This window comes from Trichoplusia ni, chromosome 1, assembly GCF_003590095.1.
Source record: "Trichoplusia ni isolate ovarian cell line Hi5 chromosome 1, tn1, whole genome shotgun sequence".
NCBI lineage: Eukaryota > Metazoa > Arthropoda > Insecta > Lepidoptera > Noctuidae > Trichoplusia > Trichoplusia ni.
Window position 1 is genome coordinate 11,235,183 of NC_039478.1, and position 26,268 is coordinate 11,261,450.

Here is a 26,268-nt window from a genome sequence, read left to right on the forward strand (position 1 = left end):
GCCGGTCATACCGTCCCATTAGCAGGAGGGAGCGTGGTTGACACACTGCTCCCGACTTGGAGAATTCGCACTGTAATAATAACGAACGTTTGGCATCGCGCCACCATCTTGGAACACGGCGAAACGGCATAAATATTCACACAAACATTCGCTTAAATCTTACGCGGTATTATTTAATCTGGCTTCTTGAGGTTTTAATGATTTCATTGATGCATCTTGTCTTGGAACCTTGAAAGTTTTTGTTGATTAAACAATCAAAAGTATTTGTTTGGGAACGAAAATAGGACTATCGAATTTCTTTTACTAAATTTATAAAAAATACGTATAAATACGGACAAGCGGTTGCCATAGAGGACACTTAGAGGTACCAGAATGATGATTTTAGGTGGTTTCGAGTTATGGAAGTTTTTCTTATTTCTAAGCGAACTCAGACTTGTTGTATCAGAGACAATGAGAAAATATCTTAAGAGAATTAATCATTTGATATTAGAAGATGATGATGGGCAAGAAGGAAATGAAAATGTTGAACCTGTATCCTCTTTTACAAATAAAGTCGTTTCAGATCTATTGGTTTCCTAATGGCGAATGTGTTGCTTTCGGTTCTTAGTTCAAGCCAAGTAGGTGCTCGCTTTTTCGTTCACTTTAAATTTGTTTACATCCGTTTCTTATTAAAACCCCTCAATTAAATCAATCAATCATTGCTAAAAGTAGTGACAGTTTGTTTCAAGTATAGCAGGTAGGCTGATACGGGGTGGCTCAAGATTAAGAATCGTCAAGAGATGTGGGGGAGGCCTTTGCACAGACATGGAACTCTGCGGACTAGATAAAAGAAATTGCCTAAAATTTACAATTGGATGTTTGCGAAATTACTCATCATTTTTAAACAGCTACAAAATTTCAAAAACCTGATACAAGTTTCCTGTCAACCTAATAATACAGAGCAAACGTAAAAAAATACACATTCATAACCTATATTTATTCTAATCTTAGTACATTGTTAGTTATGTCTATTTATACAATGTCTCGAGATATTCACATATTCGCGGTGACACTTTAAGCTGGTTAATTATTGCCTCTGTTTTGATGTTAACACAGCCGTGAGGCGATTTCGTGATGATTCATTGCGTTTCGTGTGATGGATGGTCAGTGATACCTGCCAAACTTGAGTATACTCCAAGAGTGTTATATTTAATATTTGATGAACTAATTGGCTGGTAAATAGTTTAGTAATTGCGTGCTCTTGTAGCGTGCTACGAAAATACTAGTCAAAGATAAGAAATTGTGTGAAAGATTCGCGTATTTAACTCACGCCTATTTTGAATGTTCTGTCAATACTTCAGTAGATATTTATTAACTAGATATAGAATTTTGACTTAATTTCCAAACAATAATTTTGAATCCTGTAGTCAAGTAGTTGGCAGTTAATAGCGTAATGATCAGTTTCTTGTCCGTCTATGTACCGTAGGACCAAACTGTGACTGTCTCCAGAAACACAAATTTGGATCTTTGGACTACGTTCGCTAAAAACAAATGTAATTCTATAAATAAATAGAATAAATCTATGCGCGTTGCACTCAGCGTACGTTATATTAAGTTTGTACATATGTATTTTATATTAAATGTCGTCCGTGTCACGACCTACATTAGCGATTTATACTCTAGTTGTGGCGCCAAAACTCTTTAATTACATGTTTTCGTTCACATAATGTCTGACTTTCTCTAGGTCGTTAGTACACGTGAAAGTTTTCACGCCCATAATTTTCAGAAACAACGTCAGATAATTAATTGGCCGCAGGTACACAGATAATTAATCTTTGTTTTTTTATTATGGCAACACTTTCACATTGTGATCATTATTTTTGAGTTGCAAAGAGAAATTTTCGTTATCGCAAAATTGCAATGGACTAAATTAAGTACTTACCGAAGATAAATAATAAATGCAAAAATGACGTAAGTGAGTTCAAGACGGCGGGAAATTAAATTATTTGCCATTTTGTTCCAGTGCCGTGAACATAAAGAGGTTATTTAAAATCAGAAGAACATATAATTATGTATTAATTAAATATCAAATTATATTTAATTAGTTTCGTCAAAGTGCATTGTCCTTTTACCGATCCTTAGACTAATGAGTTGGTACTGTGATTCGCAGTGGAATTTTCTTGGAATAGAGAAAACCTAAAATAAAATACAGCAATCGCGATTTTTTATTTCAGTAGAATTTATTTGTAAAATCCTATAAGTCAGTCAAAGTCAAGAACGAGCTTTCTGTCTGTCCGTATGTGTGACGTGAGTTTTTGTGAAAACCTTTATTTAAAAACTGTTACTATTTCATTCCAGGTTGGCCGCATACCGGCGGACCATCCTCTAGTGGGAGGTCACAAGGGCCCCGTTCTTGACATCGCGTGGTGCCCTCACAACGACAATGTCATCGCCAGTGGCTCTGAGGACTGTGTCGTCAAGGTAAGCAGCGCTGAAGGACCAAATGTAATTTGACAAAAGATTTTAAATGGGAACAATTTATTAAAAAATGGCTTTTCCGTTTTTATAAGTATTCTTACTGCTGTTCAAACGAATATTCTGCTGTCCTATTAGCTTATTAAATTATATTTTTTGTGCATTCAGAATATCCTAAGTCCATATAAAAATTTTAACATTGCTACGATACCAAGGACCACTTTTTAGATGCAGTCACAAGACTCTGAACCTTCTTAAATAACGCAACGGTTTACTCACGCGTATTTATCGGGATTGCCCGACTAGTTTCGAACCCAACCGGAGTCCTTAACCATGAGCTGACGACTCGGTTCGACAAGTGAATGAATCAAAATCAAAAGTCATTTATTCAAATTAGGCTACTAAGTAGCACTTCATAAAGGTCAGTTTACATCCAGTTTCGCCCACCCTTCACCGCTTCCAAAGTGCTTTTGCTACGAGAGAAGAAACTAGGCAGCAAACTCCCCAGTAGCACGCTGTCTTTCAATCAGTCTTCAAATAGTAGCAATTGTTTTCGTTGTCGTGTCCCTAGGTGTGGCAGATCCCGGACGGCGGGCTGTCGCGCACGCTGACGGAGCCGGTGGTGGACCTGGTGTTCCACCAGCGCCGCGTGGGGCTGGTGCTGTGGCACCCCACCGCGCAGAACGTGCTGCTCACCGCGGGCTCCGATAACCAGGTACCACCAACTGACTAACGCGTATAGATTTATAAGGTAGTATTGTAGCCTCTAAAATACGAATAAAATAATGTGTATGTATGTTTGATTATCTCGCGTTTGGCTGAAGCAATTTTGATGCGGTTTTCAGAAAAGTATTTCTTGCATTCATCCCATGTTAAATTAATTAAATTCGATCAATAACTGATATTGTGGCGGTATTTTACCAGCGACTCAATATTTCTAGATTATTTTAGATGTTACCACACCTATTAATGTTGAAATGGATTATTTTATGACGGTCAATAATATTTACAGCATAGATTGATTGTATGATATAATGTGGTGTGGTTACACCCGTACTTAATACTATGAATTGTAATTTTTCAGAGAGTTGCTTTTCGTATACACATTCTCCCCTAACTCTTATACGTGTTGCAACAGATAGCGATATGGAACGTGGGCACTGGCGAGGTGCTGCTGACGCTGGACTGCCACCCCGACCTCATCTACTCGGCCTGCTGGAACTGGACCGGCTCCAAGCTGCTCACCACCTGCCGCGACAAGAAGATCAGGTAATGTGACCTCTTACTCTCGGGACAAAGGACCGTGATATATGTACGTGTGATGGAATTTGTTTCCAACTTTAACGGAAATATATCGTGTTTATCGTGTTAGCCTTGCAGTTCTATATAACATTCCGGTTTTTATCCACGAGGTGCAGGTTCGATCCCAACGATTTTTTCCCAAGCTGAAAGAGGTCTGCGCTGTACTGTGGGACATTGATAGGATGGTATCATAATAGTTTATCTACCTTCTTATCGAACTGTTTTACTTTGCAAAGGGAAGAGAAGGATTAGAATGACATTTCAAGAAAAACAAGAGTATACTGAAAAGTGAAATAGCCTCTCATATCACGTACAAGCATATTATGAGGCCACGACAATTTAACAGTACATGAAAAATCCATCTTACTTATATCGTCCTCAACTTGGTGATTATAACTTGGTCTTTATACCTGCAGGTCCTTAACCCCGATTTCTTTCTGTCCTTAAGGATCATCGACCCCCGTAAAGGCGAGGTGGAGTCCGAGGCGATAGCTCACGAGGGCAGCAAAGCGTCGCGCGCTATCTTCTTGAAGCATGGACTTGTATTTACCACTGGGTGAGTCTTTTGCTATTTAAGTTACTGAAAATAATATTATTTAGCCAGGTGTTGATAATTTTTTAATGAACTAAGAAGGAATGTGTTGTGTTGGAACTTGGGTAGGCTTTGTACAGGTGTGAACCTCGATAGGTTGAATTGATTAATGAAGAAGTAAATGACTGTTTTCTACTCATTAACTCAAATATCTTACACGTAAAACTTATTACCAATACAGTTGATATCAGGTTTTGTAACTTTTTATAACCAATTTATAACCGTCTTCGATAAGTGCTTTAGTTAGACTAAAAGCCACACTTGTACTCACTTCTGAAAATATTCATACATATAAAAACTTATTGTTACGCTTGTGAAAACTAGTTGATGTCTGTTAAAAATTACACTTCACCAACAAAACTCGTCCTTCTGTACAAACTCTGTTTAATAACTATAGGAAAATGTGTAATCCACTTTCATGACTCAATAACAACTGTTGCTTCCATACTTCCGCTACTTTCTCTTCAACGAAATATCATTTTTTTTTCATTTCTTTATTTGTAAGACATACCAACAATTAATTTACAAAATAAAATCGTCCCGCACAGCTTCAGCCGCATGTCGGAGCGGCAGTACAGCCTGCGCACGCCGGACGCGCTGGCCGAGCCCATCGTCACGGTGGAGATCGACACCAGCAACGGCGTCATGTTCCCGCTCTACGACCCCGACACCAACCTCATCTACCTCTGCGGCAAGGGGGACTCCGTCATCAGATACTTTGAGGTCAGTTATACACGGCATATGTTATGGGATAATATATTTCCACTGTTTTATAAAAAGATCGATTTTATATCCCACAATTCCACAGTATTCCAGTGATCGGTACCTAAAAATAGCACTAACGTATTTTAAATACATTTTTTCTAAACTCCGTCAAGTAGATTAACTTAATGAATATTCCATAATATTCGACAACTTTCACACAACGCCATCTAGTCTCAAACTAAGCAAAGTTTATGTTATGAATACTAGACATCTGATATACAGACTTATATAGATCTAAGTATATACCTAAATGTTATAAATAAATTACACCCAGACACAGAACAAATGATCATGTTCATCATAAAAACATTTGTCCTGGGTGGGAATCAAACTCACGACCTCCGGTAACCTACTAGCCACGACCCTCCTAACCACTAGACCAATAGGCCAGTCAATCGCTATCCGTCCATATTTGTCTGTGATTTTGATTCTGTAAAATGTTTTCAGGTGACACCAGAGCCTCCATTCGTCCACTACATCAACACCTTCCAGACACCAGACCCACAAAGAGGTAACTATAGATAGTATCCCTTTGATGATGATGATGAAATCCTGTTATCTGTCATCAGGGACATAGGGCTCGCAGAAAATTTTTCTTTTCCATTTTGGGCAGCAAGTTCGATGACGATGTTGTTCCAGTCCAGACCAGTATCCCTTTAACAAACCTAATAGTACTTAGAACCCCTTAGAATGTACAGTCAGCACTGAAAGTTGACGAGGGAGTTAGATAAGACTATGAACAATGACGATTTTATGTTTGACCGATTTTGGTGGAGACCACTTTAACTCCTAGTCGGTATCTTGAACCTTAACCTTATCACAACAGTTATTTTCGTTTGGTTTTGAGTCATTAGGTGGTTCATCTTAGAATGTTTAGTCAGATTAGTGTTCGCATCTTAAATAATGATCAAATGATCATCGATGGGTTGTTTCCAGGTATCGGTATGATGCCGAAGCGAGGTTGCGACGTGGCAACCTGCGAGATCGCCAAGTTCTACAGGCTGAATAACTCTGGACTCTGTCAGGTAAGGAAAAAGATAGTTAATAGAAACAACGATTTTTACAACATTACTGCTAATTTCTTTTACAATTCTCTTCCAGCCGATTTTTGTTTATAAAAACTGATTACCAAGTTTAATTTACTTTTCAATACTTTTTGTTCGTTATTCTTCGACAACGTCCACATCGATACAGTATCTACACCCCTCCTTGGCTTGCAGGTGGTATCGATGACGGTCCCGCGCAAGTCGGAGCTGTTCCAGGAGGACCTGTACCCGGACACGCTGAGCGACGAGGCCTCGCTCACCGCCGACGAGTGGCTCGCCGGGGAGGACGCCGAGCCATGCACCATGTCGCTCAAGGTAACGCAAGGGCAGCTACACGGGACACGGTACCGGTGGGCTAGGGAGGATATGGACAAAGCTCAGACAGAGAAAGAACTATAGCAAGGCCAACCAGCCCCTGTTACCATGTGACATTTCCACAATCATTCATTAGTGTCAATAAATAACGCTCAAGGATGGTATGAGAGTGACGTTTCGTTTCGATTTGATCTTGACTTTGATCAGTCATTTCCATACATTCGAGTGTTTTCTTTTCACGCCAACGAATGTTAAAATGTCACTTGGCTATAAGAGCTGTGTATACAACTGTCGGGCATTTACAGAGAATGTCGAAAAATAATTTAAATTGACATCAAAATAAATTCATGTCAAAGAATTTGACCCGACATCTTAAGTAATTCAGAAAGGCTAACCTACACAGCTTATTTGAATCGCTAAGTATTCTAGACTAGAGTACATAGATTTGAAATAATTATATTGCCTTATATTGTCACAAAATTAATTAAGTAAGAAGTAGCGATATGTTTTTCTGTCTTTTTGGTCATACAAGGGAAAATATATCACTCAAAGACTTAATTTTATTTCTTATACAAATTGCGAACCTTTAGCTGTATATTTTTATACTTTGCAATTGTTTAAAGGCATGATGTGTGTATGTTTTGCTTTGATTCAACTTTTCATACAGGTAAGTGGTTTTTCTTTTGTTCTTAATATTTTAACTGGTTATTTACATTATTCCATTCGGTTTACCATTGAGCACCACAGTCACGATAATATGTAACTTTGTAATATTACAGACAATTTTTAATAGATTGTGCTCATCAAAAACCATGATAAATAATATTGGATAATGCAAATAACCCTAAAAAGATCTAAATTTCAATATGTTGTAAAACTATCGTTTGTATTAACTCTCTCCTAATTTCATTTTGAAATAATTTTCAGCATTTACTCGAGTTACTAAAATTTCAGCTTTATAACTGAATAAACTCTAAATTCTTATTATGTATCGAGGGACCAGCCTTTTTGGCTACCTCGGTACACAAAAAAGTGGTTAAAAGATGATCAAAATTGTTTTTATTATAGTGTTAAAATTCTACGATCCCAATATAGATCAGTAAGCTTACTCCCAACGGACTTGAATCTTGTTTCAATAGAATTGAGAATAGTTGGTACTCTGAAACCCGCCACTAGCGCCAATTCATGCAGTGACGTGAATTGGAACTTAGATTGATCGACAGCCTAACATAACACTGTATCGTTACTCGGCCTCTACGTGGTTCAGTTTGATAGTAGCATTGCAGTACCAGAATCAAATCAGCTTTGGGAGAAAGCTTGCTGATAACCGTTTAATAGACAACTGTTACAATATAATGTAAACAAATTCTATATTTTTTATGTCAATAGAGCTCTTACAGCAGGACTGTTCCCATCGTGGGAGTGAGACAGCGTCCAGTGCTGTGTCTCGCTCCCACACCACAATAGTCCTACTCTAAGATCTCACGAAAGCCCAGGTCGGGGCCCCTCCAACTCTCCCAATTAAATATTTATCCTGGTTTCACGAATACTGATCAACATAATATATCGGAATATCGACTTTAGAATCTCATTTTATACCGTCTCCGTTCGAAGTTGTCATTTTTGACAGATTGTCTAATTGTCCATGAAGCAATGTGCAGTAAATTGAATTATTAAATAATCGTAAAAATTTTAAAATGCTTTCATCGAATCTGAACGCATTAAAAGTTTTACTAAAAGTGCTTTTGACACTTGTAAAAATATAAATAAGGTCAACTTAGAACGGACGAAGTAATGTTCTAGTTTTTAAATAATCACAATCTATAAAATATATAAAATTGATCAGCCTTCTAGAAATCGGAAGCTTGTAGGGAAGTTGACAACTTTTTAATGTCCTTCAGTAGTTAAACTATTAATATTGAATACGTATTTTGTTTCCATCCCACATAAAACAAATTTATTACTATTATGCAGTAAGTAGATATTTCGCGTGACTTCACTAATTTTGACACGCATTTTCATTAACGACGATTAAATCCAGTATAATTTTTTACTATTCATAAAAGGGCAAAACATCTCCTGTTTCATCGTCATCAGTCTTGATTAGCCCACAGCTGTATTATGTCTCTTGATCTTCGCAAATATCTCATTATACAATTTTTTTATATCTTCCGCCAATGTCATCTTCGTTTTACCGCGATTTCGTCGAAGTCTAGCCCATCACCAATTACATTTACAACAGCTTCAATCCATCATCCCTTATCAGATCTGTTTAAATATCCTGTCGAGCTTCATAAATACGTATTTAATATTTCTAACTGAAGGACTAAATAGTTCTACACTTGTCTGTCAACACCCCTATGACGTCCCCCCCCCCCCTCAGTAGTCGTTTGGAATGTCTCTGTTGGCTTGCCTCTAACGAACACTTTTGTATGGTTTGATGTGTGTTGTGTTGTTAACTAAGATATACCTCAAATATTCTGATGTGCTACTAACATTTTTGTGTTTTTATATTAATGTACTATTACTTGGGGTAGTTTCTCTATGGGATCTCTTTTTTTTTCAATTTTCGGGGATATTTATAAAGAAGTTGCTTTGTGTTCATAAGTATCTAATTGTTTTTTATGAGCCTTCTTCTAAGGATTCATGATTTTTTGAAACAATATAAAGAGGTTATTTAAATAGTTAGACCTGCAATGGTTATTTGATATTTTGCAATTAGTAATAGTGCAATATTGTTATATCCATTTTTACTGTGAATACAGTATTCTACCCATAGTAACATCAATCAAAATTGAAATATTTACTGTAAAAATACACAAAATAATACAGTAAATAAGTGCAAAAGCATATCTCGGTAAACGGGCAACACATATGAGTTAGTATGCCGTACGTAAGGCAGCCGGCAGCGGTGTTCAGGCGCTACAGGCCCCGACCTGGTGCAGGAGCGCGCGCTGGTTGTGCAGGGCGGCTACGTGGCGGGGCGCGCGCAGACGCTGACGCTCAGCAAGGCGGGCAAGGCCAACGCGCTGGCCGGCGCCAAGCGCGACAAGGACCGCTCCGCCTCGCCCGCCGCGCCCGCGCCCGCCTCCCGCCGCGACGACGACCACGCGTCCACGCCGGCCTCCGCGACCCCCCCGCCCAGCATCAACGCGCTCGTGGTCAGTACTACACTATTATAATAATATGCTACGTCAATTTGTTGAACTTTAATTCCTCTTGACTACAACCAGACGAGATTAAAGAATACGAAGATTACCTCGATTTTTGCGTTAATCCCCGTATTCTTTAATGTTGATAAAATTATGTAACGCGAAAGTTTAAATATAAGACGAAATTAAAGTTAAATTAAATTAGTATAATTTATTATAATTATTACATTTTTCTTTTTTTCTTCTTCAAATACTGTTGCGCTGTTTTTGATTTCCTTCTATATCAAATCTCTCTATCACTCTAAGGTTTGCTGTAAGAGAACCCAACTCTGGGTTAAGCTCGCCTTTGTACATGAACTTTCCAAGAACATATTGTCCAAGTGTGTGTATTTATGTGCAATAAAGTAAAGTAATAAGTTCTTCGTTGTTTCAAAATAAGGATTTTCATGCCTCACACTGGTATTTGGTTACACCAACTTTTTTCGATGCCGAAAGCAACACGAACAATTTAGTGAATTTAAGGCTCCGTAATCCAAATTCTTGTGTCACTTAGTTTGATAACTAATTAAATTACCCTTTTCATAATATTACAAGAATCTTAATTCCTACGAAAATCTCAGTACAACAAGAAAATTCTATCAATTCAAATTCACTAACATTTTTTACCCAAAATTCAAGGAAAAACAACTGTCAGACTTAGTGGACGAAATCCGCAAGTTGAAATCAGTGATCGTGAAGCAAGAGAACCGCATCCGCGCGCTGGAGGCGGCGGTGAAGGCGCCGGCGTCCCCGCAGCCGCAGCCCTCGCCGCAGCCCGCCGCCAGCCCGCAGCCCAACCACGACGACGACGCCATGGCGCCCGACGAGGTCTGACCAGGTACACGCGGACCCCCGGACCTTTAATCTATAGCTTTGGATTTCATAGGTCACAATAATATCATATGTGGGATGTTAAGATGGTTAGTCCTTGTGAAGCGAGATTTTCGTCTTTATGGACTTGTGTGAATTTAGTCCTTTTGGACATGAGTGGCAATGGTCTTTTAAATTTCCTCACAATACGTCGCTTTTGAAATGGCCATGTCATTGTTCCGTATAATGTTTTAAAGGAGGATTAATTCAGAATTAGGAAACAACAAAACACTCGTTTTAAGCTCGCTACAACTGGCAAATTAATCATCTTCACATGGAGAGTAAACTAACACATCGACATCATATGCTTATTATTTAAATCTATAATTTAAAGGTACAGATTAAAAACCACATTTTACGCGTCGATATGTTTCGTTACTGTTCCATAGATTATGTTAACTGACAGTTGGGATATATCGATGATTTTAATAATGAAATATCATTACATTAATAAAGACAGTCATTACTCTGTATCGAAGGGAAAAGACCAGTAATATTGTCGAAATGTCTCGATGTTTCATTGTTTCTGTAATTTCGGGATACACTGGCGTGCAGATTTAATGTGACACGATTTTTAAATAATGAACGAGTAAATTTGTAAACTGTTTTGTAAAAAGCGAAAGAATTGATCAAATATTGATGAAATCTCTAAAATTGTTAACACAAATATTTTTAATGAAAAGCATATATTTGAACCTATGTGTGCAATACATCTGTCCGCCAGTGTACCCTAATTATTTATTTATATAAATAATTTTGTAAATATTAAGTATAATGAAGTGATAAATACGCGAAATAAAATTATGTGCCTTAATTCATTTAATTATATAATTTACAGTCACAAGTCATTTGTATAATGTTGCTATAAATTGGTGGGACAGTGTACATTTTACGTGCATCGACAATAAGCGCGGTTTAAATATAGCCTTTAGGTCTACAGCCCCTAGGTTTATAATCTATTGACTTGTTAGAAGCGTTTGGAACTATTAAGAAGAATTGTTTGGATGGTTCAACTTGGGTGCAAAAATACGTTTTGGAATTAATTTATATTCCATTTTTTTATGAAGAACAGATTTAGACTGCTTACACAGTACTAATGGAAGTGCTATCAATTGAAAAAGGATAATATATGACGATTCAAACTTTATAAATATAATAATGGTAGTTTTGTTCGCAACTCGCAACCTCGTGGATACCGATTATAGCTTCAAAATGTAAAATTGGTCCAGCCGTTTAAGAGTAAAGATGTTACAAACAAACATACAAACTTGTGATGACCATTTAGCTTAGTATCCATTCTCCGAGGTTCTATAGTCTCCAAACGCTTCGCACTTTCTCAAGGGCTAAGCTCTTATAGACACTACGGTATATTATCATAGCTAAACAAATGTCGGTATTACCGTATTATTTTCAGAATAGTTAACTTCAAGATACATTACACAAGAATATTAGAGATATTCCCAAAAAGCGATAATTCTGCAAAAGATTTTGTTAAGTGCCAAATCTTTATCGATTTTTTTTCTGAATGATCTCCAGCAGATCAGTATTCAATTTCAATAAAATCTTTGCTACATAGTTTCTAGCTATTCTGAAAGTAATGAGATTATTACGAAACTAAATATATATAAATGTTATTTCACAATAATGTAGTAGGAACAAATCAATTATAGGTTACGTAGGCACACATAACTGTTGCTCTTAGTTTTAAGCTAATATTATTTTTATCTATTATACGAATATGTTGTCAATTAAAAATATTGTAAACCATTTTCTAACCACATTAAAGGTATATACTTCAGTTAAGGTCGCTTTTTCAACGCTTCTGACGGTATGGTGGTCCTTTGATCCTACACAAGGACCAGTTATAAATTATTGTAATAATTTATTAAAAAAAAGCATACCTACCGAATGGGACCTCCACTTTTTTCGAAGTCGGTGTATGACGTCAAATTGACACATATTCGTGAAATACAAGTATTAACCTTAGTTCACACAAGTTTCTCATGACTCACTTGAAGTATAGTACTATGTTATTACGTTACGACATTTGAACCTGTGTGGATAAGCTTTACATTTTAAATAAGACGGATGGATTTTATTTCGAATAACTACATTTATGAAGAACGTATTAGTACCATTTAACGTAAACGACCACTTATCTGGTGACTGTAAATTTTCACCAATGTTTGGTCTTACAAATTGACTTTTTTTCCAGTGGTCTTCGCCCAAGTTAACTATTAAGGTAGCCAGTAAGACCACTTGTGTATTTCTTATTCGACAATTTTATATTTTGACCACTGGGCATCGTTGAGCATTAAGATATATCTACTAATACTGGTGCCAAAAGGAATGCAATCAGTTCACCTGTCTCATTTAAAATAGTTTATTAATCTAAGCTTGAAAGTCCAGTAACTTGGTGCTTTTGTATATCATTTTTATGTATTAACAGTAAGGCGCAACGCTTCTAAACAAATTGCTGGCTCAATGCATTATTAATAATTATTTTCTACTATTATTCTATTTAGAAATAAGTTTGATGTTTTATTATACGATTGTAAGATTTTTTTCGTAATTTAGCGCCGAAATCTGACGTCAAATACAATTTTAACAAAAGCGCGTCAAACGCTTTAACAGAATAGTCTTAGAGGAATTGTCAATACATGCGATTTACAATTAACACAATATTAAGTATTAATTTCATATTATTGGATACATTCTATGGTCCTTGGCAGCTAGTCATGTCACTTATGAAATTTGACATTTGACAGTAAGTCGCGCTGTCGCCCTGACAGTTAGTATTATAGTTTAAATTTTAAATAGTATTATTACGACAATTTATTAATTTTTTTTTTTTCGTATATTTATGATGGCGTAAACTTAGATGTTCGTATTAGTATCATGACAAAGCAATGTATGAATTTGTATGAAAATGCTTGATTTTAGGTACCTTTATGAATACTTGTGTAAATTATTTGGGGGCCATTTGTAACAAACTTTCATGATGTCTTGAATCCTGTGACTCATGAAAGGTGATCAACATTTAAGGCCGGCTAATGGTCCTTTCACCCTATAATTTTTAAAGTTCTCCAATTTGTACTTGATGGTTTTGTATTTTCTTTTTCATTTTAGAGTTTTCTTAGCATTTTTAACCATTTGTGAATACGCGCTATTTTAATGTACTTATTTGTAAATTTTATAATCGACGGTAAAGCGCGCGACTGTTCAACGAATGTGCTTTACTTAGGTGTTGCCAACATTGTCATGTTAATGCTACCCTAAGAAAAAAAGTTGACACAGAGGTTACAAATGGAACATTCTAGCCTCAGAGTAGTATTGTACATTAGTTGGCAGTTGCCCTCTACGTTAGGATTTCGACTGTTAATATTTTGACGTTAAATAATTTGTAATTGTGTTTTTTTTTCTTTTACCACCGCTTGAGACGCTTCCCTAATTAATAATGTATTTCATGTGTAATGTGAATTTCGACTCGTTCGTTTAAAAATAGGGCAAAATTAGCAAATTCTAAAAATAAAACTAAAATGGCGGATATTTAACTTCTAGATCTTAACTAATTAATACAAACATAGATCTCTTGAACTGTCTTTGAACAAGCGAGTTTGAAATACAATGGCAATATTCACGTTTATGTAAATATTATCTACTCCTTTTTTGATTAGAAAATGTGACAATTGAAAACTGAAAATAGTAAAATATTAGACGCACAATTTTGTCTAGAACTTTGTATCTTAGAGTGTATAAATACTGGACTGTCTTACTGCTATGATCAAGGACGACGCACAGCGAAACATCCCTTAGGTGTCATGTTTTCGAGCGTCACTTAGCTAGGTGTCCTTCTTGAATAAAGCTGTTATATTGTTATGAAAGTACGTAACTATGGCAACCGTGTGAAGACGTCCGATAATGTGGTGCTAACTTAGAGAGATATGTATTATATATTTACTGTTTGAGAACTGAAGCTTTGTAGTATTATAAATGTTAAATAATATGGTTGGATATGGTAAGGTCGCATGTTGAATGTGTGGATCGAAATTCATTGCTGATTTTCTACTAAAATCTTTAAGTCAAATCAAATTTTATGAGTCTACACAGAACACTTCTTAAAATTTGCGTTTCCTGGTCATATCTAACTGAAAAGTATAAGAGATCCATTAAGTAAATGTTAGCTTTTTGAAAATATTTTACAAACAACTTGTATTTTACATAGTACTGAAACTTATCTCTGTATAGAGGTGGCGCTAGTGGCACTGTCAGTTTGACATAAGCAAGATTTGCCGTTCAAATTATAACCAACAGTGCTTAAAAATAAATTTACTATTTCTAGAAATTCTTAATAGATTTTCAAATTGTTACTGTTATTGCAACTTGTTACGCAAGCTCAATTTAAATAAAGCCTAATCCATTTTTATACAATCTAAGATTTTATAATAATGCCTTATAACGGTGCTATACGTTCAGTGCCAAACGCTAAGCTATAAATGTGCGACGTTTCATAAATTGACAATATTATATTAAATAGGTGATAAGTGCCTTGTTGTGTTTTGATAGGTAATACTCAGATCATTAATGTTGCTACGAAAGTTGAACAGAAATATATATTTATTTTACTATTTTCATTGGTCGTATTATTTTTTGTCCTATTTTACCTCTATTTTAATACTAAAAAATAAGTGTAGCTGCCTTGAAGTGGAAGGAGTTATTTGATGTCTTCCGATCCGGAAAAGGACTGGAAGTGACTATTAACGTTGATGTCATCAATATTAAAACAAAGAACAGTACTTAAATATCTCTATTTATTGCATCTTTTCCATAAATACATCTATCCTTCGAACTGTTGATCAAACTGGTCCTGTGTAATCTTCCGTTTCTTTAGTTTCTTCATGAGTGCGATGTCTGCTGCCAATTCGTTCAACTCTTCTTGTGTTACCGTTCTGCCTTTTCTCTTCTTCCCTCCTTCTGGCTCGTTCTTTTTCAATTCTTTTCGTTTCTTCCTTTTTAGTTTACGCTCCTCTTTGTTCTGCTTTGCTTGTTCCCATGGTTGAGATTGTATCTGAAAAATAGTTCTTCATATTATGACTTGTTTTATTTACAAGTTAATATAGGAGAAAGGTTCCTCTACGTATACTTGATCATCATTAGCCTATATTAATCAGCTTCTGGACATGAGGGCATTTCAGAGCTAACCACTAAGTCTGATATTCAGCTCTTTTGTTTCCATCACAGACACACAAATCGGTCAGAAAATGCTTAAAACCAGCAATTTCACTCACCATTTTCTTTTTCTTCTTCGACGGCCAGACACCACTCTTCTTGTACTCCTCCAACTTCTGCAGCCTACTTGCTTCTTTCTGTTTATCTTTATAAGGTATGCTGTTAAAATCAATCTGTTCCTTCGGTCCCACAAACTGGTCCTTATGTTCTTGCTTTATTTCTGGCATTAAGGGAAGCTTCAACAGGCCGTAGCTTGTTGCTATGTGACCTAAGGGTAGCTCTTTGAATTGTAAGAGGAGATTGCATTCGTGTTTCGAGTAGGCCCGCATGTGGGAGACGAAAGCGCGTTGACCTTTGTCTAAAACTGCTCTGTCACTCTTTTGTTGTTCATGCAGCATTGATAAGACCTGGAAATAAGGAAAATACACTTTTATCTCGCCATTTCAAACAGATTTTACTATCATTTAACATTTCCGCTTTTCCACTTCTTTACTACTAAATTTATTGAAATATTTCAATCAGATGAAATCATTTATTATTTGTTAAACATAGGTAGGTTGATCATCTTAAAGTAATAACAAGTATGAATGGTTTGCTTGTAAGGCACACAAATGGTAAAGCTTTTAGTTTTAAACATTTTTGCTATATTAAACTTATAAATAGTTACATTTTAAGAAGCTCTGTCTACAACAAAAGAACATTGCGATTGTTTTCAATTAAATATCCCTTATAGTAATGTACTTACTTTCTCCTTCAATTTCGGACTGATCTTGATCTCATCCTTGGACTGCTTCCAGTCTTTGAGCTCGACCATCTGGTTGGTCTTGATGAAGGGTACGTAGGTGTCCTCGGTGGGCAGCAGCGGCAGTAGCGAGCAGCCGGCCGCGCCGCCCCGCGCAGTGCGGCCCACGCGGTGGACCAGGGCGGCCGGGTTCGTCGGCGGCTCCCATTGTAACACCCATTCTACTTCGGGGATGTCTAAACCTCTGGAAAGATTGGAAAACATAAACATATTGAAAATAATTCATGACATAGGTACATGTATTTCGAAAACCTTGTCTCAGACAATATTTTGCAATGTTTCTTATGTATATCAAATGTTTTAATGATGAGTATTACAAATAAGAGCCATATATGCAAGGTCTCCAGACAGTATGAGCGTGTCACCTGAAAGACTACTTGTTAAATGCGGATAGACAAAGCTATTTTCGAATCCAAAGTACATTTTACATTTAACCAACTCACCTCGCCAGTAAATCCGTACACAACAGTATCGTGTTATCGGCTGCTCTGAACTTCTCCAAAATCTTACTTCTTTTCAGCTTCATTTTCCCATGAATCGAAAATATTTTTATATCTGGCAAGAACACTGGCAACACGTCCGCCCAATAATCGACGCATGCGCACGACGGTAAAAAGAACAGACCCTTTGCAATTTTCCTATTTCTTATAAAATTTAGAAGGAATAGGAATTTGTCCTCTGGTTCAACAATTACATAGTAGTTCTCTAGAAGTAATGGAGTGCTTATGGTCGATTTTTCTTTGACGCTGACTACGACAGGGTTCCTCAGGCCGGCCCTGACTAGGTCCTGGAGTTCTTTGGTCTGTGTGGCGGAGAACAGGCCGGTGCGGCGCTGGCGCGGGAGGTACTGGAGGATGGTGGTCAGTGTTGAACTGAAGCCTAAGTCTAGGAGGCGGTCAGCTTCGTCAAGTACTAGGATATCCTGAAATAGAGAAGTTGGAATCTTTATATGGGAAACTTCTTCAATGAATGGCAAATGACTAAAAGTAAGGTGTGGTAGTGTAAGAGGACTGCTAATGGATTGTTTGCGCCGAGATCCAGTGTATAACCAACCAGGGGTTTTATTCTGAGTGCTAAAGGAGACACTCCAGGTCAATTACCAAACTTGTTGGTTATAGTTCAATTTTGGGTTGCTCTATTAATGTATGCAGCATAGTGTCTTGGTCTGAACTGACAATAAGTTTAGAAAAAAGCCTGTTTAAATAATGGTTCTTATTCCTAGAACTTTTGTTACAATACTTTCTGGTCTATAATAAACATCCATGTAAACCACATCATTGTGGTAATGGCCTGGAATTTACCTTAAGTGGTAACTTTCAACTATAAATTGAGGTGCATGAGGTGCCTATATCTTTTGCTAGCAATCAATAATAAAAAATTAACAAACCAGTTCTTTTAGCCGGCCTGCCAGGTTGAGCTGCTTTCTCTCAGCCAGCAAGTCTTGCAGTCGGCCGGGAGTGCACACAGCTATGTGAGCTCCCTTCTGCAGGGTCTCAACATCCGCCTCCACTGGTCTGCCACCAACCAGGAGAGCAACATGGACAGGAGACAATTCTGGCTCTTGCAGGAACAATTCTATGACCTGAAAGAATGAATTTTCATCACTTATATACTTGCAGCATTGGTAAAATAATAATTTTGTTTATATTTTCAGATACAACAAAGTGATTTCGGTTGGTTGGGTGGAGGAAATAAATTTTCTTTTGATAAATCATAAGAAAGTGTTGAGGATATATGAAGTTTATGTTGCCATGGAAAATAATATTATTATAATAGAAGAGTACAATGCTTAAGACTTATACGATATTATTCGAAAAACACAATTTATTCGGGACACTTAATTACATAATCTAAACATAAAATACCTTATAAATCTGTGTGGCCAGTTCTCTAGTAGGTGATATAATAACAGCATAAATGAAGTCTTTCCTCAAGGGCGAGTCCTTTTGCTTCTTCAACAACATTTCTATCATCGGTACAACGAAAGCCAGCGTCTTACCGGACCCGGTAACCGCCTCGGCCACCACATCCTTACACGACATGATTAACGGAATTACCGCTGCTTGTATAGGAGTCATAGCTACGAAACCCTGCTTCCTAACACAGGATAACACGGGCTCTGAAAGCTTTGGCTTCACCTTATCCCAATCTTTAATCACCATTTTTATATTTATATTTTCATTTCTTTACACAAAAATACTAAACATACACATACCATGTGCGTTTGACATTGACGTACGTCAATTCGTTCGAGTATGACGTTTAGACGCGTGTGTTTACGAAGCATGATTCTCAGAATATATTTGAAAAAAAAAAACCCTTATTTAAATATTTAAAACTAAATAATACAAGATCAGTGACCCTTGTAATAAGTGCTTTTTTACTCTCTTCCATAGCTACTTAAGAATTATTTTCGATTTTATCACATACTTAATTATTTTTGTGCTGGAACTGAAACTCAATGTTTTAATTGAATGCTGTTAAGTCGTTTACTATAAAGTGAAGCCCCTATACTATAATACACAGACATTTCGAATAGCAACTAAGAATTATCGGTAAATAATTCGAAGTGAAAGTGATTAATTAAATAATTAAACTCTCACTTCCTTTCGGAATACTCAAAACCACGTTCAAATACATGAAGTAACAGCCCTAAAAAAACATAATATATAACACATAATAATTTTGAATATTTGTATTTTGAACTTAAGCAAAATAATAAGCAAGTTTTTAAAAATCTACTATGCCAAAGGAAATTTAATTTAGTCAACCATGTAACATAATTTTAATAGTAAGTAGTTTCCAATCATAACATCATTGGTTGTAATCAATATGGCGCATGTTGATATGACAAATTGACAGCTGTGTTTTGTCCCGTACGTTGTGATGTTTAATTTACATCTCCAGACAGTTATCAACAATATTTAACAATGACGAGGCCGTTTGGTAACAGCGACAAGCGTTTTTCAATTGACGATGCTTTTGAGGAAGAGACTGATGAAGCTATAAAAGTGTACGGTGCTACTGGGGACAGATCGCCTTTACAGAACAAATACAAAAATGGAAGTGAATATTTGTCCAGGTAACATCAATTTACTTATTAACAAGCCTTATTAGTCATGCCAGTTAGCATAATTGTGGGTTAATAGATAGGTTTCTTTGTGTTTTAATGTCGGTATGCTCGTGACCTTTTCGTGAGTCATATTTCCTTACTGGGGCAAAGGCAGTTGAACTTGGTAGCCGTTACATGGTTTACAGACATAGATCGCCGCACGAGAGCGCTAATTACTCGTTCACATTCGCTAATTAATCGTGTACACTGACCTGCTCCGTATCATGTCTTATCAAAGATTCAGATTATGCGGTCTCATAATTGGATTAAAACTGCGTTTTAAAGTCGAATAAGTGATCCAAGTGTATTTTATAAACCGCCAAGTACATATTCAAAAAGTATTATGCAATTATCACTTATGTTTTTTAAGTATTATAAACATGCATATATTTTCAAGCATAAAGTATACATATTTTAAACCATAGTAGTTTGTAGTAACCAAGTAGCACTGTATTTAAAAATCATTAAATTGTTTTTCAATTGGCAAAGGCAACAAAGTAGGAAGCCAGACAATCTTGTCTACCTTGAGAACTCTCTTCTGTAGTTTAAATATTAATGTTAGGTCAACACATGCCTACATGTTGCAATTGTTATTTATAGAGTTATTGTAAGTTTCAACCAACAATTATTGATAAATAAATTGTATGAATAATACACCTTAAATACCTAAACTTAAATGAAAAGTACAGGACTTGTTTAGTAGGCACCTACAACATTTATTATGTGTTCTACATAAAGGCATTATATAAACCTTTATTATATTTTTTTAAATGTTTATAAATGCTATTATAATAATGTTTGCATTGTTTAAAAATGTAGAATTAATTTACATTTATTGTTATCTGTGGAATTCACACCTAAAAGCATGGCAATAGGAAGTTATTTCATTTCTTTAAACTGAATTATTTATGAAAACATCTTGAAAAGCAACAACTTTTTTCTTGAATCCAACAAACACCTTTCATTAAGCAGAAAGTGATAATATTTTGTGAGTCTTTATAATTAAATCCTTTCATAAATAAAGTAAAAATAATTAAACTTATAAACACCAAGCACATCTAGTTTTATTAGAATGGTTCTTCCCTTTGGTATTGCTTTTACCAAACTTTGGTTTGTTTGGTATTCCTTGACAAAGTCATATTCACACAAAATAAATAATTGAGGATCTCAATATTTCAAGGTATTGTACGACCCTCTTAATAAAAATCACAATCAACTACCTAAAAATAATGAGTTGACCCTCTATTTGAGTTCATGATGTAGCCCATATTCCAATAAACATACTAAAATGATAATTAATTTACGGGATGACTAATTCAAACACTATTTCTTCCTCATCCATTGTAAACTGAGTCAGTCTCAAATCATCTGTGGCCTGTGAAGCTGTATCAGAGACAACCAGTTTTATATTTTTGTGTCAACATGAAGTCCACTAACGAAAAAGGTTTTAATGCCAACTTTGTTGTCGTTTGCCTGGAAAATAACAGGTTTGTGGTTTTGTTTCATACACAATTTATGATAATTATGCAGGTTTTATCAGTTGGTATTTATTTAATCTTACTTAAAGAGCGAGTTTACTGTACTGAGAATGGAATTTTACAAAATAAAATTAAAAATTAATGGCCCAGGTTTGATATAGGTATTTTTGTGACTTGCATTATTTTGAAATAGTAATTAAAACAGTTATTTGCATCCAGTTTTAAACACGGAGATTTTTTGTGGATTGTTAATTTTATAGAATCCCTTCTAATATTATAAATGCGAAAGTAACTCTGTCTGTCTGTCTGTTACGCTTTCACGTCTAAATCACTGTACACCTACAGAGATAGAGTTGACCTTGAGAAAGAACATAGGATAGTTATAATCCCGGACTTTTGAAGAGTTCTCTAGGAAGCGCGATATAACCAACCTCGATGCGGGCGATGTCGCGGGCGAAAAGCTAATTAATTATTTATTTTTAAACTACCTATATAATGCAATTATAATAATGAATTCCAAATAGTAACAAATTCCGCCGGTTTATTATTGTTTTGTATTTTCGATAACGTGTTTATTATTTTAGATTGATAAGTTGAAAATTAGGTCGTGAAACACAACAACGTAATACCACTTAATTTAATAACAAATCAATGTATTGTTTTAACTCATAGATATTAGGTTACTCATAAAACTAGGAAACTAAAAATACATCTCGACCGGTTAATCAAACCCCGATAGTTTTCTTTAAATGAGACCGAATGTAACACATGAATAATTTCTAAGATTGTATAAAATCTAGTTGAACGTAATATAATAATCATATTGTGAAACATCACAATCAGCTTGAAACTTAGATACACAGCGGTAAACCTCAACCAACAAGGAACTCAGTACGTGATACCGTAATATTCATTTAAACAATACTATTCCATGTTATCAGTTCAAATTTCACCAGTCAAGGCCGTCCTATCACGCAACATTTCACATTGATAAGCTGTGTACTAACGCGCCGTATTTCCGCAGCAAAACCTACAAATGTACGGAAGACACGACGTCCCGCGACTCGGACTCGCTGATACACGAGTATGTGGAGGCCACGCAGTCCATGTACTGCTGGAACCACCCCAAGGTGCGGGAGAACTGGAAGACGGTGTGCGCGGCCGTCGTGCTGCTGCTCGTCGGGGTCGGCCTCCTCGGCATGGGCGCCTTCGCCGTCGCTGAGCCAGAGAACGGGCTCCAGGGCGCCGTGTTCTTCGTAGCCGGCATGATCTGCTTCGTCCCCGGCGCCTACCACGTCGTCTACATCTGGCTCGCCGCGCGAGGACAGAGAGGCTACGACTTCTATCACCTCCCATTGTTCACCTGATTCATTTTACTTTTTAAGTTTGTGTAAGCTTAAAATGAGTGTAAATTATGCAAGGAGTTTGAATATCATGTCTGGAGATGTTTGTTGCGGTCATTCTGTTTTGCTCTCTAATGAAGATAAATCGATCCGATGTAATGTAGATAAATGAACAAAAAAATAAGAATAATAAGAGCTAGTTCCTTTAGCTTCTCTTGTTAATATTTAAAAAGGTTTAAAATAAGTTCGAAAGATGCTTCTACTGTATACGTTATGATGTTGAATGAAATGAGGTACTATTTATTGAAAACTAAATTTTAACTGTGTTAGAACGTTACTTAGATCGACTTCATAAATTAAATATAATGTCCAAACTATTAACTTATGAGAACCAAACGTATCCGTGGATATTTATAAACTCGATGTAAAATTGAGTGAAACCTCCGCGGATACGGGGGACTTACTCGATTCTTAAAAACCGATGTATATAATTAACTACATAATATTTTAAATGTCACATAAAGACGAAATATTAATAGTACGGTTAATAAAATGAAAAGTATATTTTACAAACTACTTAAATGTTTGGAAACTAATTACCTAGTTTAAACTAATTTTAAACATAATTTTAATAGACTATTGAAGTGCCTAGTTGCATAGATACGTAGAGATTTGAATTAATAGCGACTTGAGTGAGTTTTTAACCATAAACTCTTCACTGATTCGTTATTACTGGAAGGGAGGGAGATAAATGAAATAACATTATTAAAACAAAGCACTCCTATTTAGAAGATTAATAGCAATAAGTACCCTATCTCCGTTGATAGATCTATAAAAACGATAAAAAGTAAAAATAAAAAAAAAGTATTTATCGTTAAGACGGTAATGTTTCGTTTGAATGACAACAAATAAGTGAACTGTTTACTCTTGAGTGAATATGTCTGAAGTTTTCGCCCTATTTCCTATATTGTTGTCGCTAGTTTAGTATCCAATGTACTCGTCTAAAGGGTGAAAAGCTTCCTCATATAATACAGACGTATTCGCTCAGGGATTGTCGAATACTGTCCTTTTTAATACCCGCCATATTCCAACGTACGGGCAACTAATATGACTTTCTTTTTTTGAAACATGCTAAACTATGTAGGTAACTGTTTGAACTTAGAATGTCTATGGTACTTTTATTAACGTTCGAACTAATTCTTATTATTAAGTACTGGATATTTACCTTAACTTTTCTAAATCGCACTTGTCCATTTAATCTAGAGATAGATTAATACTTGGCTTAGACATACTATAACGATGGATTAGATATGTATGCTGAGTATGTTTAGAAGGTTAATCAATTATTGGATCACGTCTCGTTGATTAAGAAACCAGGGTCGCCCATTCCATATTATTGGTTGCGACCTATGAGGTGCCCTTGACGAATCGCTGTATGAGTGTAGAAATACAATTTATCTCCGTCGATAAATAATAATGATATCATAGACTCGTTTTTTTTTTTCTATTTTTTATTAGGCAGTGAAAGTTGTTATTCTAGTCTACCTACGTCGCGATATGTATTCAGCTTCTAACTTTCTATGTGGATCGTAGAGATATTTTTACACATCATACATTTTTTACTTTTGTATGGATTTTGAAATCTGAATGTGATGTCCTAATGTTGGCAGAATATTTTAAGTGCAATACAATTTCACATTATGATATGACGCAATATTGATGACTTATGAATTCGATATTTCTGTTATTGTGAGCGCATATATAACCTTCGTGAACTTCGGAACTTAGAACAGACAAGTTTTATATTCAGTGCCTGCGCTCAGGTGCCAATTAAAACGTCATTATATTGTGTTTGATTACCAATCCGCACGGAATATGGTAATGGTCTTAAGATTTTATAAGCAAAAGCATCCTATACTTATTGTTATTGTTACCAAGCTTATAGTAAATATATGTATATTTTACAAGGTTTACATGTGTAGGCGAGATCAGTAGGAAAAGTGACATTGAACTGCCTACGAGACAAGATTTTTTGTTTTATTAATACTGCATAATAGAGCGTTTTGCTCGCCGCTTAAATACGGAACGGAATCGAATTATTTATTTTTAATGGAACGAATTCTTAGTTTAAATTTTTGAATGTTTTTTTTAAGAATATATTATTTTGTGCTATGAATGAGTTTTGGTAAATTAGTGTTAGATATTGGTTTATCTGTCCAGCTTAATTATTTTTATTTAAGACATGTGAGGTTTTTGGGTATAGCGATAATTACGTCATGATTTTTTTCAATCATGCTTTTGAATTTAACGGATTTACCTAATTAGGATGGCCTCACGTGCCGTTAGGATTTATTTCAATGAGGGTGCGAATTTGTGCGTATGTGTTTTAAGCTAGTTACATACATTTACTCAAAATTCCGAGTTTCGTTCGCGTCCTACCCTCCAAAGATTTTTAACGAATAAAAATACTATCTCGAAATATTGTACTAACAAAATTGAATTGACGAAACTCGGAATTTTTCATTTATTTCCTTTGTACTGCGCTTAGTAATAATAATTTAAGGTTTATTGTTCGTATGTGATATAGTGACTGATTTTGTATGACATATCAGTAGGTATGTTTAGTTTCTTAGACCTTCGGAAGCTACAGAGACAATTACATACTTATCTCCTTCATTCGTGTTGTAGTCAGAAATCTCTCATCTCTATATCTCAGACACGAATCCTAACAAACAGACCAGTTACTCGAATCATGTTTTCTTAATTAAGATCATCAACAATTACTGTTCTAGTAACAATGACTTCATTCTGAAACAATTGTCTATATATTAGCTAAACTATTGTCTCAATCCAAAACTGACTCATGATCACATTTGAATAATTAATAAACATCAAAAACAGTCCTCATTGACTCATCCGTTTTTTAATCCAATTTACGTTAGAGCAACTCTGACGTAATAAGCATAATGGCGGATTGTCTCTGTATGGTTTCCGGACGTCATGTGAACTGTCACTGGGCTATTTTAATGTATCGCGCTATTGTACTGATCCCTAGGTTGTGTTCAATGCTGGTTTCCAATCACTGTCCTGTTCTATACATATGGAAGTTGTAAATAGTTCTTAATAAATTAGTCATCTTTCCTCAAACTTGTATTTTTTTTCCTCTAAAATACAGGTGAATCTAAGTTACTACTATTAACTGCACGGATAGCACTTTCGCCGAGTGCTTGAGGTCATCACGCACAGAGCGCGACGTGTCGCGGGTTCGATCCCCGCGTAGGACAAGCATTTGTGAGATCCATGAAAGCATGACCTTGACCTGGGTCTGGGTTTCTGTGCATGTGTCTTGATTATTTGTGAAACCCCCAACGATACAAGGATTAAAATCTTTAAAGCGAAAGTCTATTTAAAAAATGTACTCAAAAAACAAGAGCTCTTAGGAGGCGGCGCAAACATAACGGGACTACTTACGTCACGCTGTACGTCGTGACGTCATACGACTACAGAATATCCGTTTTATATACGTAAGAATATAAATTAATAATGTAAAATCAATGTACATCGTATGAGTTGGATAAAGTAAACAAAAAAACGGGACTATTATTTTCTGAAGGGAATTTAGTCATCCACTTCTAATTTTATTTTGTTTACATTTAAAACCATGTTACTACTTAATAATGTGTTTGTATAAAATACTAGCTGTTGCCCGCGACTTCTTCCGCGTGGTTAGAAGATATGTTATTATTTATATCTGCCCTGTTTTTTCCAC

General features: G+C 35.8%; 3 protein-coding genes across 5 annotated transcripts in view; 2 read left to right on the plus strand and 1 right to left on the minus strand.

Moving 5' to 3' along the window:
• LOC113494470 (coronin-1C-A) overlaps window positions 1-15,169 on the plus strand; it is a 30,744-nt gene extending 15,575 nt beyond the window's left edge. For 2 of the 3 annotated variants that reach the window (XM_026872823.1, XM_026872840.1), the window contains 10 exons: window positions 2,338-2,460; window positions 3,026-3,169; window positions 3,593-3,723; window positions 4,205-4,312; window positions 4,897-5,071; window positions 5,561-5,624; window positions 6,050-6,138; window positions 6,334-6,474; window positions 9,420-9,635; window positions 10,305-15,169. In XM_026872823.1, the coding sequence (XP_026728624.1) occupies window positions 2,338-2,460; window positions 3,026-3,169; window positions 3,593-3,723; window positions 4,205-4,312; window positions 4,897-5,071; window positions 5,561-5,624; window positions 6,050-6,138; window positions 6,334-6,474; window positions 9,420-9,635; window positions 10,305-10,499 (1,386 nt within the window). In that variant the 3' untranslated portion in view covers window positions 10,500-15,169. The remainder of the gene's footprint in view (window positions 1-2,337; window positions 2,461-3,025; window positions 3,170-3,592; window positions 3,724-4,204; window positions 4,313-4,896; window positions 5,072-5,560; window positions 5,625-6,049; window positions 6,139-6,333; window positions 6,475-9,419; window positions 9,636-10,304) is intronic. The other variant, XM_026872831.1, reaches the window with a different exon arrangement.
• A 158-nt stretch (window positions 15,170-15,327) lies between these two features.
• Window positions 15,328-18,812, minus strand: LOC113494462 (probable ATP-dependent RNA helicase DDX55 homolog). Its single transcript, XM_026872810.1, has 6 exons — window positions 18,432-18,812; window positions 17,954-18,148; window positions 17,010-17,488; window positions 16,510-16,750; window positions 15,824-16,171; window positions 15,328-15,603 (listed from the first exon to the last, which is right to left on the minus strand). The coding sequence occupies exons 1-6, from the start codon at window positions 18,726-18,728 to the stop codon at window positions 15,373-15,375; spliced, it is 1,791 nt and encodes a 596-aa protein (XP_026728611.1). The 5' UTR covers window positions 18,729-18,812; the 3' UTR covers window positions 15,328-15,372.
• Window positions 18,813-19,377: 565 nt separating this feature from the next.
• LOC113494491 (transmembrane protein 134) lies at window positions 19,378-25,646 on the plus strand. The gene is made up of 2 exons (XM_026872863.1): window positions 19,378-19,648; window positions 22,181-25,646. The coding sequence occupies exons 1-2, from the start codon at window positions 19,497-19,499 to the stop codon at window positions 22,521-22,523; spliced, it is 495 nt and encodes a 164-aa protein (XP_026728664.1). The 5' UTR covers window positions 19,378-19,496; the 3' UTR covers window positions 22,524-25,646.
• Window positions 25,647-26,268: the final 622 nt, after the last annotated feature.